This window comes from Micromys minutus (assembly GCF_963924665.1).
Source record: "Micromys minutus genome assembly, chromosome: 9".
In the NCBI taxonomy this organism is placed as follows: domain Eukaryota; kingdom Metazoa; phylum Chordata; class Mammalia; order Rodentia; family Muridae; genus Micromys; species Micromys minutus.
In genome coordinates, this window is record NC_137978.1 from 51,936,232 (window position 1) to 51,954,153 (window position 17,922).

The 17,922-nt window shown below is 50.1% G+C and overlaps 1 protein-coding gene across 1 annotated transcript in view; it reads right to left on the reverse strand.

Moving 5' to 3' along the window:
* Positions 1-438: 438 nt before the first annotated feature.
* The window catches only part of VWA5B1 (von Willebrand factor A domain containing 5B1), a gene marked incomplete at both ends in the record, with an annotated part of 41,754 nt that continues 24,270 nt past the window's right edge, over positions 439-17,922 (reverse strand). Inside the window, 9 exons of the mRNA XM_080921616.1 lie at positions 439-939; positions 2,292-2,409; positions 3,211-3,280; positions 3,840-3,914; positions 6,469-6,594; positions 9,511-9,648; positions 11,958-12,278; positions 12,640-12,841; positions 16,830-17,020. Coding sequence (XP_080777742.1) covers positions 439-939; positions 2,292-2,409; positions 3,211-3,280; positions 3,840-3,914; positions 6,469-6,594; positions 9,511-9,648; positions 11,958-12,278; positions 12,640-12,841; positions 16,830-17,020 — 1,742 coding nt within the window. The remainder of the gene's footprint in view (positions 940-2,291; positions 2,410-3,210; positions 3,281-3,839; positions 3,915-6,468; positions 6,595-9,510; positions 9,649-11,957; positions 12,279-12,639; positions 12,842-16,829; positions 17,021-17,922) is intronic.

Here is a 17,922-nt window from a genome sequence, read left to right on the forward strand (position 1 = left end):
CTTTGTTGGGTTTCCTTATGTACTCTTTTCTGCCCCCTCAAGACAGGAACATTGCTCTCCCTAATATATGCCAGCATGGTCTTTCTCCATCTCCCCTCACCGCCGGTGTGTGTGTGTGTGTGTGTGTGTGTGTGTGTGTGTGTGTGTGTGTTTTTCTCTTGCCATGCCCGAGGAGCAGGAGCTGCTTGACAATCCGGATGGGAAGAACATTGGGTCCATTAAAAAAAAAAAAATCTACCTCTTGTTTTGTAGAAGAGGAAATTGAGGCCCTGACAGAGCCGCGACTGATCTAAAGTTAGTAGGTTGTAGCAAGACTAGGATGAAATTCAAACCTAGCCACTGCCAGTCCAAAGCTCTTCCTAGCAACACTCTATTGGCTACGGCTTTCAAAAAGTTCCCCCATCAACCATAACGGCCCACCATCCCTTTCCCCGCCCCTTACATATAGTTGGGGTTGTAACAGAGCATATTAAACTCCAGGTTCTCATCCCAGTGTCGAAGGAGCACGAACAGCTGGCGAGCGGTGGCCTTCAGGGTGCTCAGTGTGCGGCCCTCCGGCACCTCCTGCCGCTCCACCCATGAGCTGGCCTTGGCAGCCACCAGCTCCCACTCAATGATGTAGTTAGCCGAACTGTGTTCCAGCCATGCCAGGGCCACCACAGTGGCCCACAGCTTTCCCGTGTGCTCCAGCATTGCTCTCAGCTCCTGGTCTGAGCTGTCTTCAGACTTCAGGGAGATGTCATCACAGGGTGGGGGTGGAGAGGAGAGACCGGTGCCGTCCTGAGGACCCTCAGTCTTCAAATCATGCCGGCGGGTGACGAGGGACATTCGGAGGCAGGTGAAGGGTGAGGTCCACTTGAGTTTCTCCATGGGGATCTGGATGGTCTTGCAGAAGGCTTCATTGAGCAAAAAGGCCCCTGAGGCCAGCTGCAGAGACACCTGAGGGCAGAGGAACTTCTTAGTGAGCCTCCAACTTCTCAGCCCCTGGAGTGCCAGGCCACACAAAATCAGGTTCACACAGTCTCTTCGTTCATCTTCTCCTGCCCACTCTGCCTATCTGTGGGCATTTTCAGGATACCCAAAGTCAACAGGGCATGCCCTCACCGGCTTCATGGGCTAATCTCTCTCTAAGCCAAATTCACTTGCTCTCCGGCCTCGAACCTGCCTCTTCCCCTGTGCAGGCCCTGCTTGGCCACAGGGAATTTTCAGGCCTGTCCGTCAGACTCTGGTCTGCTCACCCTGTCTCCACATGCAGACTGATCACTCTCAACTCCTGAAAGGCCTGACAGCTCCCTTGCCGGACTTCCTCACACTTTCCCTGCCCCCATCTCTCTTTGCACTGGGAGGGAACTTCCTCCACAAAGCCCAGATTCCACATTCTCTGAGGGTCCAGACCAGTTTCGCAGTCCAGCATGTGATTTATAAAGCCTTTCACCACCTGGCCTCAATTTCCTGCGCTGTCACCTCTTGGTTCCATTCTCCACCAAGCTGCATCCTCTCCCCGCCTTTTGGCCAGGACTCCTCAAAGCTCAGGCCTTGGCTCGGCTACTGCCTTCTTCCGGAAGTCATACTCCACTCTGTCAACACTCAGGCCTCAGGGTCACACCATCAAAGCAAACCTCTCCTCTTCCGGTTCCCAAGGGGGTAGGATTGCCCTGTCCCTTGTCTGGCTTCTGTTGGATGCTTTCTCCCGAGGACTACGTCTATCTAATTCAAGGTCATCTCCTCTGTTCTGAGCCAGACTCAAATCAACACTGGCAGTGGCTAGAAGTCTACTACCTGGCTGCCCAGGATATCTGGGGATTCCATAATGCATGTACTTGGGTGTGAACGGATGGAGGTGGGGGGAAGTACCCAAAAGTGCTTCTCCTTTGTGGGTCTATGAAACTCAAGCTCAGGAACCCCCAGATGTGGCAGGAGCAGCCTGACTTGTTCCTTGACTCCAAGCAGTGGGCTGTAGAAACGGGCTTCTCTTCTCACCATCGCACACCGGGCCGCCCACAGAGCTACTTTTGAAGCTAGGGCATGCCCTTGGGATGTGACTCTAACTTACTTGTGAAGCTTATTTTCATGTATTGTAGGACAGTGCCAAGGCAAGGATAGTAGATTTCAGACAATCTCTTGTGGCTAAAACCCACACTGCAGGTGGGGACACCTGACAGCTCTGTCTGCTACTTGAGAGCAAGATTTCTAGGAAACACAGAGTGTTTTGCATCGGAGGTCCCTGTGAAGGGGGGAGGGCATTAGCAGGGGCTGAGCTGGGTGGGAGGGGGCTGAGTTCTGGAGCTCACCAATGGCATGTAGTCAGAGCTCTGGCTGCCTGGGGATGTCTCTGGAACCTTGGCCAATGATTTGCTGAGAAAGCCTTTGGCAGCTCGGGTCAGCAGCCTGGATTTGTTGAGATTCAACCTGTGCAGATAGAAACAGGTTCTCTGGTCATCCCAGCCCTCTTGGGCCTACTCAGAAGCCCACTGAAAGGTACACCCAACAGGTGGTGTCCCCCAGTCTCCTCACTTGACAGCCAGGGAAATGGAGGCCTGGAGAAAGCGGGAGGTGGCCATCCCTAATTCATCCCTTAGCAACAACGGGGCAATGAACTGGTCAGCGTTTTTCTAGGTTCTCTATGGATACTATGTCCTTCCGAGTCCAGTGATGGAAAGGCTCCTAAGGTAGTCGTGACCGTTAATACTGCCAGCCTGACAGGATCTAGCACCAATGAAGGAACAACTCTCTGGGCTGACGGAGGAGAGATGATCTACCCTGAACGTAGGTGGTGCCGTCCCATAGAACTGAAGCCCTGGACCGAATGGAAAGGAGAAAGGAAGATGATCACCAGCATTCCTGTCTCTCTGCTTCCTGGCCGTAGATGCCATGTAACCAGCTGCCTCATGCCCCTGCCTCCAGGCTTCCTGCCATGATAAGCTGCCCCCTCAAACCTCACGAAACCTTATGTAAGTTGCTTTTGGTAGGTTTTTTTTTTTTTTAAACAGAAAAGAAAAAACAAACCCTATTTATTGACTTTCCCAAGGGTGTTTATGTTTAGAGAGACCTTGGAAATTGTGAGGGATAGTTAGGCGGTGTGAGACCCGCACACTGAGGCATCTCTAGGCCACAGGGCTCTTTAGCATCCTGGAGGTAAGACTGGCCCTGCCTTCGACATCAGGACAAGGAAAGAAAGCAGTGTGGCTCTCAGGGGGAAATTCTACTTACTTAGATCCGAAGGTGGCCTCGGAGGCCTTCGTGGAGGATGGAGCGCTGGTGGACAGGTTTTGAGGGGGACCTGGAGAGTCACAGAATGACAGACTGAGACTTGATAGGGGCCCCGACCACTGAGTCACCTCCCAGATGGGGAAACTGGTTCTGAGTGGGCGGGAGCTTCTCTATGTATGGATGGAACCAGGATGGGACCTGCTTGCTAAGCAGCTGCAACCCAAGTACAGGTGACAGAGATAAGGGGCAGGTGAGCCTCTAAGGTTCCTGCAGGCAGCCCTGGCATCTTCTGGGAGACGACTGAAGGGGCCCTGATGGTTTCACATCAACAACCCCATTTTCAGATGAGACTCTGAGTTGACAACCCTGCTAGAGTTTGCCTTGCTGAGTGTGATGGGACTATGGGCTCCCCCAGCTAGAAATAGGGGGCCCGACTCTAGGCCCAGCTCTGTAACAAACCTGCTAAGTGAACTTTGGAAAATGGTTCCCTCTTTTAAGCCTCAACTTCTTCATCTTTAAACTGGGGGACAGTCCTCTAAACCTCTCCAAGGCTGTTCTGAAGACATCACCTACTTCCGGCTCACATCCCACCATCTGAATAAAAGAGTCAGCCCCAGCCGGTTGCTTACCTTCTGCCGCAGTGTGCTTCTCATGGCCAGGGGACGGGGTTTTAGTGAAGGTCGAAGTAAGGCTTTCTTGTAGGGCTGTAACAGAGGATGCCAGTGGGGCCTGGGCACCCCTTACCCTTCCCTGTATCCTACCATGCTGGGGTCAAAGTCCTAACACCTCTACTCACTAAACCATGGGCCCTTGGTAATGTTTCTTTAAATCCTCCAATGTAAATTGGAGTTAAGGACACCTGTCTTTATCAAGTTATTGAAAGGAGTCAGTGCTTAGTGCTTCACCAAGTACTCACCAAGTACTTAGCTAAGTACTCAGTGAGACCTCAAACTGCAGACCCCATGGGGAATATGGGGCAAACGAGGGAGAGCTTCTGGATGGGAGTCAGCGTCTGGGTGTGGTGGGCCTCTCCTCCCCAGGTCTCTACTACCTAAGATGTTCATTCCAGGTTTTCAGAAGGCTCCAGTATATGGTCCCAAGTCATTAGAAAGCTTTGAGCCTCAGTTTCTCTGTCTGTAAGATAGTCATACTCATGGTTCACAACCACGATTGTAGTGGTTTGAATGAGACGCTTCCCCATAGACTCGTGGAGTTGACACTGGGACCTAGTTCACAGGACAGTTTAGGGGAGATTTTGGAACCTTTTGGAGTCAAGTCTATTGGAGGAACTATGTCACTGGGGGGCAGGGCTTGAGGTTTTGTATTCTCACCCTACTTCCTGTTCTCTTTCTTTCTGCTTCCCATGTGTGGATGAAAACGTTACCAGCCAGCTTCCCGCCCCCACCACCACAAGAAAGCCTGGGAGACCCTGTTCTTGTTACCATGACAGACGCCAGCCATCTGGAACCACCAACCACAACGAATCCTTTTCTCCCTAAGTTGCTATCCTCAGGCTATCTTATCACAGGAACAGAACCATATAACCAAAGCAACGCTGCCTCAAGATGGCGGTCACTGGGACTGTCAGTCTGGTGGGATTGTCTGGCCGGGCAGTGTGACATAAAGGAGGGTCTGAATTATAGAAAAGAAGCTCAAGTACAAACACGTTCAGCAAAGCCTTTCTGTCCCCAAACGAAGGGTGGTGGTGCATTGCCCTCAGCATGAGTACGAACTAGAGACAGAGAGACTGAATGAGGCAACCAGGAGGTTAACCTCTCAGTTTACAGCCAAACACTGAGTCCAAGCCCTGGTTCCACCACATGATGGCTGCATGACCTTGGGTGGGTCACTTGACTTCTCTGGGGCACACAACTCTTTTTTTTGGCAAATGTACTGGCTGGGTTTGTATGTTAACTTGACACAAGCTGGAGTTGTCACAGAGAAAGGAGCCTCAGTTGAGGAAATGCCTCTATGAGATCCAGCTATAAAGCATTTTTTTAACTAGTGATCAAGGGGGAGGGCCCAGCCCATTGTGGGTGGAGCCATCCCTGGGCTGGTAGACCTGGGTTCTATGAGAAAGCAGGCTGAGCAGGCCAGGGGAAGCAAGTCAGTAAGTGACATCCCTCCATGGCTTCTGCATCAGCTCCTGCTTCCTGACCTGCTTGAGTTCCAATCCTAACTTCCTTTGGTGCTAAACAGCAATGTGGAAGTGTAAGCTGAATAAACCCTTTCCTCCCCAACTTGCTGCTTGGTCATGATGTTTGTGCAGGAATAGAAACCCTGACTAAGACAGCCAAGGAAAAGAAAATCTCTTAAAGTGCGTGTGAGGACTTCGGAGTAGTGAGGATGGAGCCGAGCACAAGGGGACCTCTCAGCACGGGCCACTAGCAATCCTCACTAGGAAACAGGAGGGGTACAGTAAGAGCCGAGGAGCTAAAGATGTGGGGCTTGAAAGACAGTGTTAACAGGAAGGCAGGGGCTCATGATTTCAATGGAAGTCACAGCCTGCCAAGGGCTGGGTAGCAGAGAGGGAACAGTTGTACTGGAAAGTTCCTATAAGTGCAATGGCTGGGCTCAGCAGATTCCCCCTGTGGCATGGGGCACAGACAGACCAAGACATTGTCCTTAATTCTGAAGAGTGGCTCTGGGTGACCAGCACTCTCATCTTTTACTAACTTCCCTCTGAGGAAGCATTCTGACTTGTGGGTGGCTGACTAGGGTCAGGATGTGGCCTCCGGTGTCCCTCCCATGTTCAGTAGAGAGGCATGGATGAAAGATGCAGGGCAGCCAGGCTGTCCACCAGCTCAAGGTCACATAGAGGTCATGCCACAGCTCTCTGAGCCCTATGCAGTCGGGTAAAGGCTGAAAAGGTGGTGCTGGGAACACAGAAAGCAGCAGATGGTGGGACCCTGGGTAGCTGGAATGGCTTCCTCGGTCATCAGTTTCTCCTGCTCATTAGGTTTCCCAGAACTTGGTGTCTGGGAGAAGCCAGAGGCTTGAGGGCAGGCAGCTGAGGGTGACGGGGATGCTATGCAGTAAAGCCAGGCAGAGGCTCCGCCTGCTGTTCCCTGCTTCCTGCCTCTGTACAAAGCTGTGTGCTGGAGTTATAACCCCCCCCCCATGACTATGGTAGTCCCCTGGAACCCAGAGGATCCCTTGCTCTCCCATGCTTAAGGGCCAAAGATGGCAGACTCAGAGAACAGCCCCTGAGGGTCCAGGGGTGCCTGGGCTTCTGAGCCACCATGAGATGGCATTTACCTAGGGTCTGGAATTTGCTGTCTCCTGCGGCCGAGGCGTATTCTCTGAGCATAGTCTGGGACCTTCCAAGGCCAGCAGAAGAGCCTTTCCACTGTCGGGTCAGGTTCCGGAAGCTGAGTATGGCACCTTCAGGGAGGACAAGGAAGGGCAGGGCATCAGTGGGTGTGAACCTGTTGGTTCCTGCCCTTCCCCAAGGCTATCAGCAATGAGGGAATGGCTCTTCTCTCAATCAACCGAAGGCAGACAAGCATGGCATGACATAAGACTATGGAGTTTGGGGCCAGAAAGAGCCGAGTTTGAGCTCTGGCCCCATCCCTTACCAGGTGGATAGACTGTGAACCCCTCTGAACCTCAGTTTCCCTATCTGGAGAATGGGGATACTGACATACTGTGAAATGTCTTATGTCCCAGCCCTCTCCTCCTCCACATGTCCATGAAGCCCCAGACATTACCAATGGAAGGCAGAGGGGTGAAGCTAACTCCCCAAAGACCCCATCCTCAGAGGACACTAGTTTGCAAGTTGTTCCTTAAATATAAGAGCTGTGTTGTCGGGAAGATGGCCCAGTCAGTAAAACATGGAAAGACTTTTTCAGTCCCAGAATCCACTTGAAAAAGCTTGGTATGATGGTACACACCCATAATCCCAGTGCAGGGAGGCAGAGGCAGGAGGATGCCTGGGACTCACTGTCCCTGGAGCTTCCAGGCAACGAGGCTGTCTCAAACAAATGGCACTTGAGAAACAACACCTGATGGTGACCTCTGTCCTCCTTATGTGGCCACATTCCCTTGTGTGTTGTACACACTTGCACTCGCACACACACATGGGGTCACACACCTACAAACCCACAAACTAAAACAAAATAATCGTCTCACTGGGGAATACATTTGGAAAAGCCACAGCCCCAAATCCCTCCTCCCAGCCTCTTGATGTGAATTAACACTTTAAGGGCTGAGACCCGCAGTGGGAAAAGCTTCTAGCTTTATTTAACCAAGGGTCCTTGAATGCACTTCCTGACTTGAGAGTTTCTATTTTTTGCCCTAGACAGCTATTTACAGACTAAGAAAGAGGGGTTTGTTTCCTAGCACACATATGGGGAGTGTTGGGGCTTTAGGATTTGGAGTAGGAAGTGGCCCAGGGTCCTTGGTCTCTCATGCACTACACAGACTAGCCACATGGTCAGAGATGGGTGAGGGGAGATGGACAGGGGTGTGGGTGGGGGGCACAGCCTCTGGTCCAGTGCTGCTGGTCTGAGCTGGAAATGGGATATGGGAATGAGGGATTAGTTTGGTGACTCAGATCAGGAAAGGGGACTGGAAGGGCTCTCCTGGTTTTTAAACTCCTCCTCCTCTAGGAGGCCTGGTGAGAAAGAAGGACAAAGAGAAGGGGAAAGGAAAGGGAAGGGGAGGAGGAGGCTTGGTGATGTAGTTTAGTGGCAGGTGTTTGCCCAGCAAGTCAAGGCCCGGGCACTAGCAAACGAACACAAAACAAAACAAACCACCAGCCAAGCAAGGACAAAGTCTTATCAGTGGCAAAAAAGAAAAGTGGAATCCAGAAAATAAAAACCCAGATTTAAAACCAAACCCCAAAACCCTGAAGTGTTCCCCACAGCAGCAGCTCTTAGCTTGTGGAATGTGACCCCTTGGAGTCGAAGGACCTCTCACAGGGGTCACCTCTCAGATATCCTGCGTCTCGGATACTTACACTATGATTCATAACAGCAGCAGAGTCACAGTTGTGAAGTAAAAATAAAAATAATTTTGTGGCTGGGGGGGTGGTTGTCACACCACGAGGAACTGTATTAAAGGGCCACAGCATTAGGAAGGCTGGGAAGTACTGTCCCAATGGATACACACAGACACCACAGACATACACACGGACATCGCAGATGACACCCACGGACACAATCACCTTGCACACACAGCTTGCTGCTGGGCATATGTGAAGGTCAGAGAATAACTTTCGAGGGTCGGTTCCCACTGAAACCAAGTGGGTTCCAGGGATCAAACTGAGCTCCCTAGGCTTGGCAGCAGGTGCCTTTCTGAGCCATTGTGCTAGTCCCAGGTTGCAATAGATATAAATAGAAATGATATGAATGTGAATATAGATATGATTTAGAAGAGTGAGTGAGAATGCAGGCTTTGGACCAGGCTACTGGGATTAAAAAGCTTAGCTCTTCCAGTCCTGCTGTGTGACCTCAAGCCATGTCACTAAACCTCCTCTGCCTCTATTTCCCATCTGTAAAATGGGGCAGTAATGGAGGAGTTACTTTACAGAACGGTCTCGAGGTTGCATGGTGTAAAATATGCTTTAGCACATGGACTGAGTGTAAAACACAAAAGAAAAAGCCAGTTTTAGGGATTGACTCTGGGGCTTCTCACACGCCAGGCAAACACTCTCCTATTGGTTTTCCTTCTAACTTTCTATTTTGAGAGAAGGCCTTGCTAAGTTGCCCAGGCTAGCCTTGAAAACTGAACGTGTAGCTCAGGTAGCCCTGGACCTGCAACCCATCTACCTCCATCTTCTGAGCATCCAGGATGACAGGCCTGTGCCACCAGGCTGAGCCTGATGAATGATGGGATATCTCTGCAGTGGATACAGTATATTATCAAAAAGAGTGTTTAAGTGTCCCTTTAAGAATAGACTATTTTTCCACACCCTTAATTTAAAAAACACTGTACGCGTCAACGTGTTCCAGCTGAGGTAACCGAATGTGTCACGTGATTTCCCTCCTCGTAGACAACCCATCAAGAGAAATCAGGATGGGTTCCGCAGCGACGCACAAGCTCTCCCCCTGGGTGGCTGTTCCTCTGACGCATCTGTCCTAATTTGCATCATTCTAGACATTTTGGGATCCTTTATAAGGAACTGGATCATTCCTCCTCCCTCCCAAGGACGAAATATAGTAATGGCGTAAGCTCCTCTCTTCCTCTGCGTCTGAGCCTCCTGCTGGGAGTCTGCTCTTTCCTGTATCTCAGCTCCTCCCCCAAGCCTGTGGGCTGAGGCGCTTCGCCCCGCCCCCTGAAAACACGCATGCGCCTTACCAGAGTTGGGGTACTTGACCACCGTGGGTAGGTACTGTCTCTTGTTTATGTCCACAGGCACAAAGGCCGTGTACTTGCTGATCACACTGCAGGCCTTGCTGGTGTGCACGGCGTTCACCTGGAATCGGCGATTGGACCCTGTGGGAGGAAGAGCAAGGGTCACTGTTTGGGATCAGACGCTGGAAGCTAAAAGCAAAGCTTGACTAGCAGTCTTCATCTTTGGGATCAAGCAGGTCTTGAAATCAGTGGCCTGCCAACAGACTAATTAAAGACATTAAGACAACAAAACAAAACAAAACAAGAAACAAAATAAAAACGCTATTTCACAAGATAAAGGCTATGTTAGCGTAAAAACTTAAGTCATTATCTTAGAATAAAAAAACAGCTAATTCCATAAATAATGCGTGTTAGTTAAGAGGTGTTCTATGCTGTCTGCACTGTATATTGAATCTTGCGGTGACTAACGGGAACCTTGTGACAGGGCTTCATGGATTCCCGGCTGCTGGCACCTGTTACACAGTGGAGAGGATTGAAAAGCCATGACATGGGGGATAGCTTCATGGGCAAGAGTGCTTGCTAAGAAAGCGCTGGGTTCTGTCCTCAGCACACAGAGGAAAAGCCGAGTGTGGCCATGGCCACCTGTAATTCAGTGTGGGGATGTAGGGGAACCGGGAGACAGGAGGCCGCGTGGTGCCGGCCAGCCAGCCAGCCAGCCTTGCCAAAGAGCCGAAGGCTTCAGTACCAAGGGAATAAAAGAGAATGAGAGAGACACACCCCAAATCTTCCTCTGGCTTCTGTATACACCTACCTGCCCCCACCTCCACAACTGGCACAGCCCACCCACAACACACACATACATACACACAATAGAGACATGCATACACACACAAACATCCATACACACATAGACACACAGACACACACACACACACTCACAAACACACACACACACAAACACACAGATACACATACCCCAGAGACATGCACACACACACAGACATCCATATACACATAGATACACAGACACACACACAGATATATACACACAGAGACACATAGACACACACAGACACATACATAGAAACACACATAGACATGCACATAGACACACACAGACACACAGATACACAGATTGGCAGGCAGCCAGAGAAAAATTCTGTCTCTCTCTGTCTCTGTCTCTCTGTCTCTGTCTCTCTCTGCTTCTGTCTGTCTGTCTCCCCCCCCCCCAGACTGAAAAACCAGAGAAAAGGAGTCAATGCTTTGTCACACAGCGAGTTAGAACCTGAGATTGGGACTCAGGATGACCTGACCTGGAAGTTCACACCCTTTCTACCAAATAGTGAACCCTCTTGATGGCTTGCTGACTTTTGAGGGCTGTTCAAGAAGCGATGAAAGGGGAGGGGTATTCATGGGAAGAAAAGAGGCTCACGCATTACCCTCAAATACAAATGAAATGTAAACCACACAGTATGTAAATGAAGCATGAACTTAGAACAAAAGAACCCCGTAAGTTCTGTTGGCACTTACCCCTGTTCTCCAAGTGTGTCCTATTGAGATCTCACTAGTCAAGTTCTGGGGATAAGGCTGCCCCAGTTCCTGAACTGAATTAGCTCATGACCCATCCCTGCTACACAGGGCTTGGAATTCATGTGTTTCTGAGCAGGACTTACTTAATTAGCTGTGTAATTGTTTGATTAATGCTGGCTTCTCTTAGCCAGTGTCAGGTGCTCCTGGGGAAGGATGTGCTTACATTAATTCTATGCCAGCCAACCCTCCGAGGTGTCTGTGGGGCCAAACACCTAGCCTGGTCCCCAGCTGACTGTGAGGAAGTCATTGGGGCTGATGAGAGTGGGCGGGATCTAGGCTAGGTCTCTGAGCCCTGTGGGAAAGGTTCAGCCTCAGAGGATCTACTACCACTGTTGGCTATCCAGAGCCAGACGTGGGTCACTGAAGAGAAATGCTGGCTATGAGGAAGCATGGGGGTGGGCAACCATAGAAGTCATGTGATAGGAGAGAGGATGGGTTACCAGGACGGTTAGAGAGATGGAAGATGCTAGGGCTGAGGAAGGAAGGGCATCATCTCAGGCGCTGGATGCAGCCCCCAAGCTCCATTTAATGTGGGGTGAGACACGGTGGAGTGTAGGCTTCAGAGATGGAGCCTTGGCTTCAGCAGGGGTGTGATGAGGGACGGAGGCAGGGAAGGAACGCCGCACAGTGTGAAGCTAGTAGGCGAGGGTAACCTAGGGCTGACCTTAGATTACTGCGACGGAGTAAGGACTTTGAGGGCTTTGGGTGTGGGTGGGAGTTCGAAAATTAGAGAAGGGATCTTGGGCAGTAGGTGTGGCGCTTGGCTTCTGGGGGGCGGGCCTTAGGATGTGGGTGGAGCTTTAGAAAGGGACAAGGTTGAGGTAGGCAGAATATGGCCACCCCCAATCCTGGTCGCTCACCCTGTTCGATCTCATCCTCACGCTCTGCCAGATGCTCGAATTCACGGATGATGGCGCGGGCCGCCAGGTGGTGGAAAGTCTCGCTCCACATGTCAGCGTTCTGTGTGTTCTCCCTCTGCAGGGCTGGAGGTTCCAGCTCGAAGCTCACTTCCCACTGCATGCGCCGGTTGTCGCACAGTCCTTTGACCAAAGCCTTGCCCAGCACAGGGCTTGGAGTGATGGTCCTGTAGGGAGTGGCTATCTCCTCTGACTCAGCCGTGGGCTCCAAGTCTGAGGATATCTCCAGTTCGAAGGTCGAGAGACAAGGGGGTAGCTCTGTGGCTGGAGGGACACGGGACACGAGGGCTGAACTTGAGGCCAAACAGGCAGCCACTCACAGAGACTATCATACCTCCCCTGGGGGCTGTCGCTTCTAGAAAACACAAAGACTTTTCCCTTAAAGGACAGTTCCTTCCTAATGCTAATGCCACACAGGTGGCTCGGCCTTGTCCCAGGGAGGAACAGATCCACCTTTCTGGAAGCCTATCTCTGATGGGCTGGACAGATGGGGTAGAATCTGAACCAGAAAGGTTCTCCGAGCAATATTTTCACAAAGACAGAGATGGACACAAGTACTCTGTCCTTATTTGAAACTGGGCACGGCCTTCCTGTCCCCTCGGATTCCTGGACCTCGGTTGCTTACCCAGGTCTTCGGAGCTTCGGCTGTTAGGGGCAGACTTCTGTCTGTAGCCACTGTACCGCTCTTTCACGGGGCTCCAGGCCCGGGGCTCCTGGCCAGAGAACCGCATGAGCTGGCAGCCTTGGGGAAGTAGGGAAGGCCTGCGGGCTCCTGGGCCATGAAGTCTGGGACCCTGACTTGGGTTCTGGCCTCTGTCGAGTAGGGGCTAAGGAGGAGAGCAAACGGCAGGGAAGGGAGGGAGGAGGAAGGATATAAGAGGAGGAGGGCGGCAAGGTGGGGAAGAGAAGTTCATGGTGGCCGCAGCCTCCTTCTGCTCCCCAACAACTCCCTCTCTTCTTTCTCCTTCCCCTTCTCCCTCTCCCTCTTCCCCTCCTTCCCGCTCCCTCTCTCCCTCTCTCCCTCTCTTCCTCTCTCCTCCTTTCCCTCTCTTCCTCCCTCCCTCTCCCCCTCCCTCCTCTTTTTCCTATCTCCCCCTTTCCTTCTCTTCCTCCCCTTCCCCTCCCCCCTCTCTCTGGACTCCACAGCAGGGACCCAAGACTTAGTCCCTACCACCCTTGAGAAACAGAAACCAGAAACATTCCAGGCCATGGGTCAATTCCAAGGCTCAGAGAACCACGAAGCATGGATAATTCCAAACCTACTTTCTTTTCTGGCAGAAAGCTTAAAACCTTTTTGTGTGTAGTTAAAATTACCAACCCTTCCCCTTATGTCTCCCCGTATGGTGTGCTTAAAAGGTCTCTCCCACCCCCAAGGAAATCTTCTAGAAGTTTCGGGGATTTTTTTTTTTTTTGTTGTTGTTTGTGTGTTTTAAGTCTGATTCATATGCAATTTATTTTCCTGCGAGGAGATAGGAACCGGCTTTTCCTTTGATTTCCCAAATGCCGCAGACCTTAGTGCTGTTTACAGAATGCAGCAGGGCTCTCCGTAGCTTATTGATATACTACCCTTACAAAGCTAGCATGTGTGTTTGGCTTTGTTTATGGACTTTACAGTCTGTTTTGATAATTTCATCTATCTGTTCCTGGGCTTGTTATAAACAAGCATCCGAAAGCCAAGGGGTAGATGGGAAATATCCTTGCAACATGTATGATGGAGTTCTATTTTGAAAAGAAAACATTCTTGGTATAGCTTGAGCTTCCCAAGAACTCAGGATCCTCTGGGTCCTACCAAACCACTGATTTCTGAAAAGACACATGCTTGTTTAAATAGTTTTTAAATTTCTTTACCATGTGTGTTTGTGTGTAATGCAGTGCACAGAGGACACACAGGAAAGGAGTTAGTTCTTCTACGTTGTGGGACTCAGGGATTGTGATGGAGTGCTAGGCCAGGCTGCCTCACAACTACAACCCAGTGCTGGGTAACATGACTGCCCTGATTTACACAGCAGAGGCTACAAGACTGGGTGGTACTATCCTGCTGACTCACACTAAGATCCTAGAATCGTTTACCAGACTGCCTTCCTCCTCACAGCACAAACTACAAGCCCAGAAGCTACACACAGGAGAAATTTCTTCCAAGCACAGAAAAACATCTAGCCCCATGCCCTAAGAGACCCATTGCCCTAAGCTGCAGGTGGTACCTACCCTACTTACTGCCCAGACCATTAGCTTTCTCCAGGTCTACTCAATAAACAATTATTCTTATTCTGACCTTAAAAAGAAAAGAAAAAAAAAAAAAAAAAGGGGGATTCTCTCCAATGTAGTTGGAGGGAAATGACAAAAGTAGAATAGTGGGTTCCTTCATCTACAAGCAGTTCGTACTGAGCATATATCAACTAGCCAAGTGGAAATGTTCAGAGCCATGGCATTGAAGACAAACCACATTTTCCCCCTATATTAGAGACAGGTAAATATCCAAATGTGCAAAAATGCTCAGTGTGTCAGGGTCTCTTTTGCAGCGGTGCACACCGGGACAATGGGCTGTGTGTCACCGGTTGAAGTCCGTGAGCTGAGACAGAGATCCTTACTCTTACACATTCAACCCTAGGCGAACCACAGGGTTGTTGCAGAGTAAACATGTGCAAGCTGAGTGTATTTGTTACAATATTGATAATCATAGGAGAAATCTGGAAACAGTTGGGTGAGGTGGCACATGCCTTTAACCCTAGTACTTAGGATCAAGTAGGCAGATCTCTGTGGGTTGGAAGCCAGCTTGGTCTATGCATTAAGTTCTAAGCCAGCCAGGGGTAACCTTCATCTCCATCAGCTGGGGAGAATGAGTAAGCTCTGGTATATCCATGTAAAGGAGTATTCCACAATACTGAAAAGAAGGATTTCTTCATCCCACTGCAGGAAGATATTTGAGAAAAAAAATTACCTTAAACTTATGACAGATCTCAATGTCAGCCACAGACAACTGTTCATCAGAAAGAGACTGTGATTTCACTGTATATAAAAGTGAATTCAAAAGGCATTAAGAGAGCCATTGAGATGTCCCAACTAGTAAAGTGGCTTGCCACCAACTCCGACATCCTGAGTTTTGTTCCCTGGACCCACATGGGTGCCAGGTGAGAACTGACTCCCAGGAATTGTCCTCAAGCCTCCACATGGGCTCTGAAACATGCACACCCACTTTCCCACCCGGTCATGTACACACAGAGGAAACACATGAGATAAAAATGTATTAAAAAACATGAAGACAGTATGTTGGAGGACAATTTACATAAGCAGCTATTAAAATATGCATGTGTTCTGTATATATGTGTATGTGCGTGGTATTTCTAGAAAGACGTACTCGGAGTTAAGTGGGTGTTGGTGTAGGGGAGGGAGACTTTATTTGTACTTTATACCCAACTGAACTGTTTGGAGGATTTACTTCCAAATGTCGAGTATGTGATGGAAGACTGTTAAGCCAAAACAAATTTCCTGTTTCTTAGACCACACACATGTCCTGGTAAGGGGTGATATAACCACTTACTAGGTGGGATGAAAATTTGGGGATATCGAGAAACCTTGAGAGTCTTTATATGCTATTACACACATATATATGTATTGGAGGTATTCCTCCTCATAAAAGGGATATCTTTCTGTGTCTAGGTCAAGGACCTAATGCTCAGGACATGGAAGAAAAAGAGACTGGCCACTTTTAGGGTGCCTCTGGTGGGTAAGTGCCCAGCTGCAACTCCCTGACCCCTTCACCCACAAGAGACAGATGTTCTCTACTGACATCACTACCATTCACACTGGGTCAGAGAGAAATGAACTCTGCTACGGTTTCCATGGCAACAGTAGCCTTTCGCCCAGCCAGTCTCTGGGGAATCTATACACACAGTCTCTGGGGAATCTACACACACACACACACACACACACACACACACACACACAGAGAGAGAGAGAGAGAGAGAGAGAGAGAGAGAGGAAGAGGTGATGGGGAGAGATATTGAGGGAGAAAGCCAGGCAGGAGAGGAGGAAGCGCTAAGGAGCAAGCTTGAAAGAAGAAAGGTAGCTAGCCTGCCTGGAGCGCTCAGCAGGTGCAGCTGCCACTAAGGAGCATCTGCTGTAGCCAGACATTGGGCCAGGACCGCACCCCACACCCACTAATGCCTGCTTCACCTGAAGTCAGCTTCCACTCGATATCTATATCTGTTGGTGCACAGTGCCTCGCTCACCTACATACAATTCTCCCCATTTTCTAGATGAGGCAGTTGAGGTTCAGAGAGGTTCCGAAACGAATGAGGAAGAATAGGCTTGACCCCAAGACTGATTAACATGTCTTAAGTACATCAGGGGTCCCTGGGGAAGCACTTTGACCTTAGTGGCCACATCTGTACCAAGTAAGGGTGACTGATCTCCAAATGCCTTTCTCTCCCAGGTACCTTAAAGCCTAATGACAAGGGTCTAAACTGGTACCGTGTCCCGAGGGGGAAATGCTTTGTGCAGGGACTGTGCAAGCTCACTGACCTGTGAGCATCATGATTGGAAAAGCATCATTAGGCTCATAGCTGGCAGATGAAGGTCCAGCTAAGGATAGAGGGGTCTCTTACTAGGACAGTGATGATGCAGTTTGAAGGGTCATCAATAAATATGCTTCAAATGGAAATTAATACCATCAGGAGGCTTGGCGGCAGCCGGAGCTGTACTCTGCATTCTCCCTGATTCTCCATGCTCTCATGAGACACTCTCCCCTGTTCTTATGTGTGGCCACAGACAAGCCAAGCTCCTCCCAGCTCCTCCCACCCTACCCTTCTTAGGTACCTGCAGATCAATCTGCCACTGCTGGCTCTCCAAGCTGCTCTGATTGGCAAGGTCTTGCACCTTGGCTTTTCGCAGTGGGTATCTCCTGGTGGTCCCAGTAGGGTCGCTGGCCGTGGTGGCCCTTGAGCAAGCCTTGTGGCTGGAGATCTGGTTTGTGCTGTATGCCCTCCGCCGCCGGGAGACATCCAGACCTGAGCAAGGGCAGTGAGAAGGGAGTTATCAGGGTTAAGGGTAATGGGGAAAGATAGGGGCTTAAATGCTCTCTCCCTGCTTTGAGACATCTTATGTTCCCTGCCTTAGCATCTAAAGCCTTGGCAGGTCTGACCATAGTCTACTCAGCAACTGTTCTTTCTACTCTCCCCATTGTGTGTGTGTGTGTGTGTGTGTGTGTGTGTGTGTGTGTGTGTGTGTATACACATGTGTGTGTAGATAGGACCCAAAGTTGATGTCAGGGATTTTCCTTAATCATTTTCCACTCAAATAATTTTAGGTGGGTTTTGGGGTCGAATTCTGATCCTCTTGCTTGTGCAGTGAGCAATTGATTCGCTGAGCCATTTTCCTGGCCCTGGCCCCGATTTTTTTTTATTTGTTTATTATTTCACGTTGAATTTATACAACACGACGGAATGCTTCCTGGATTTGCCTGTTATCCCTATGCAGGTGTGCTAGGGATCCAAACTCAGATTCTCCTGTTTTCTCAACAAGCGCTTTCCCCACTGACCCGTCTTCCCAGCCCCTCCCACACCCTTTTAGAGACAGGTACAGAACAAATGACCAGTGCTTTCTATGTGCCACGCCTTCATGAACTTTGATTGAGGGTTTCTGCTACCAGGAACCCCTCTCCCTTCCCACAACCTTCAGTTGTCTATGAATCTTGAATGGATATGCTTTCTAGCCTGGTGGGGGTGGGAGGGTTCCTGCTGTGGTCTCTGCTGCTCTGCTTTATCAGGGTTAGGGTCGGAGGGCAGGAGATACCCTAATCCCTTCCCCCCACACACTATGCTCCCTGTCAGAGGCAGTGCATGTTCTTTGAGAAAGTCTAGGCTGACCAACTCTTTAGCATGCATGACCTTAGCCAGTCGCCGAGATCCCA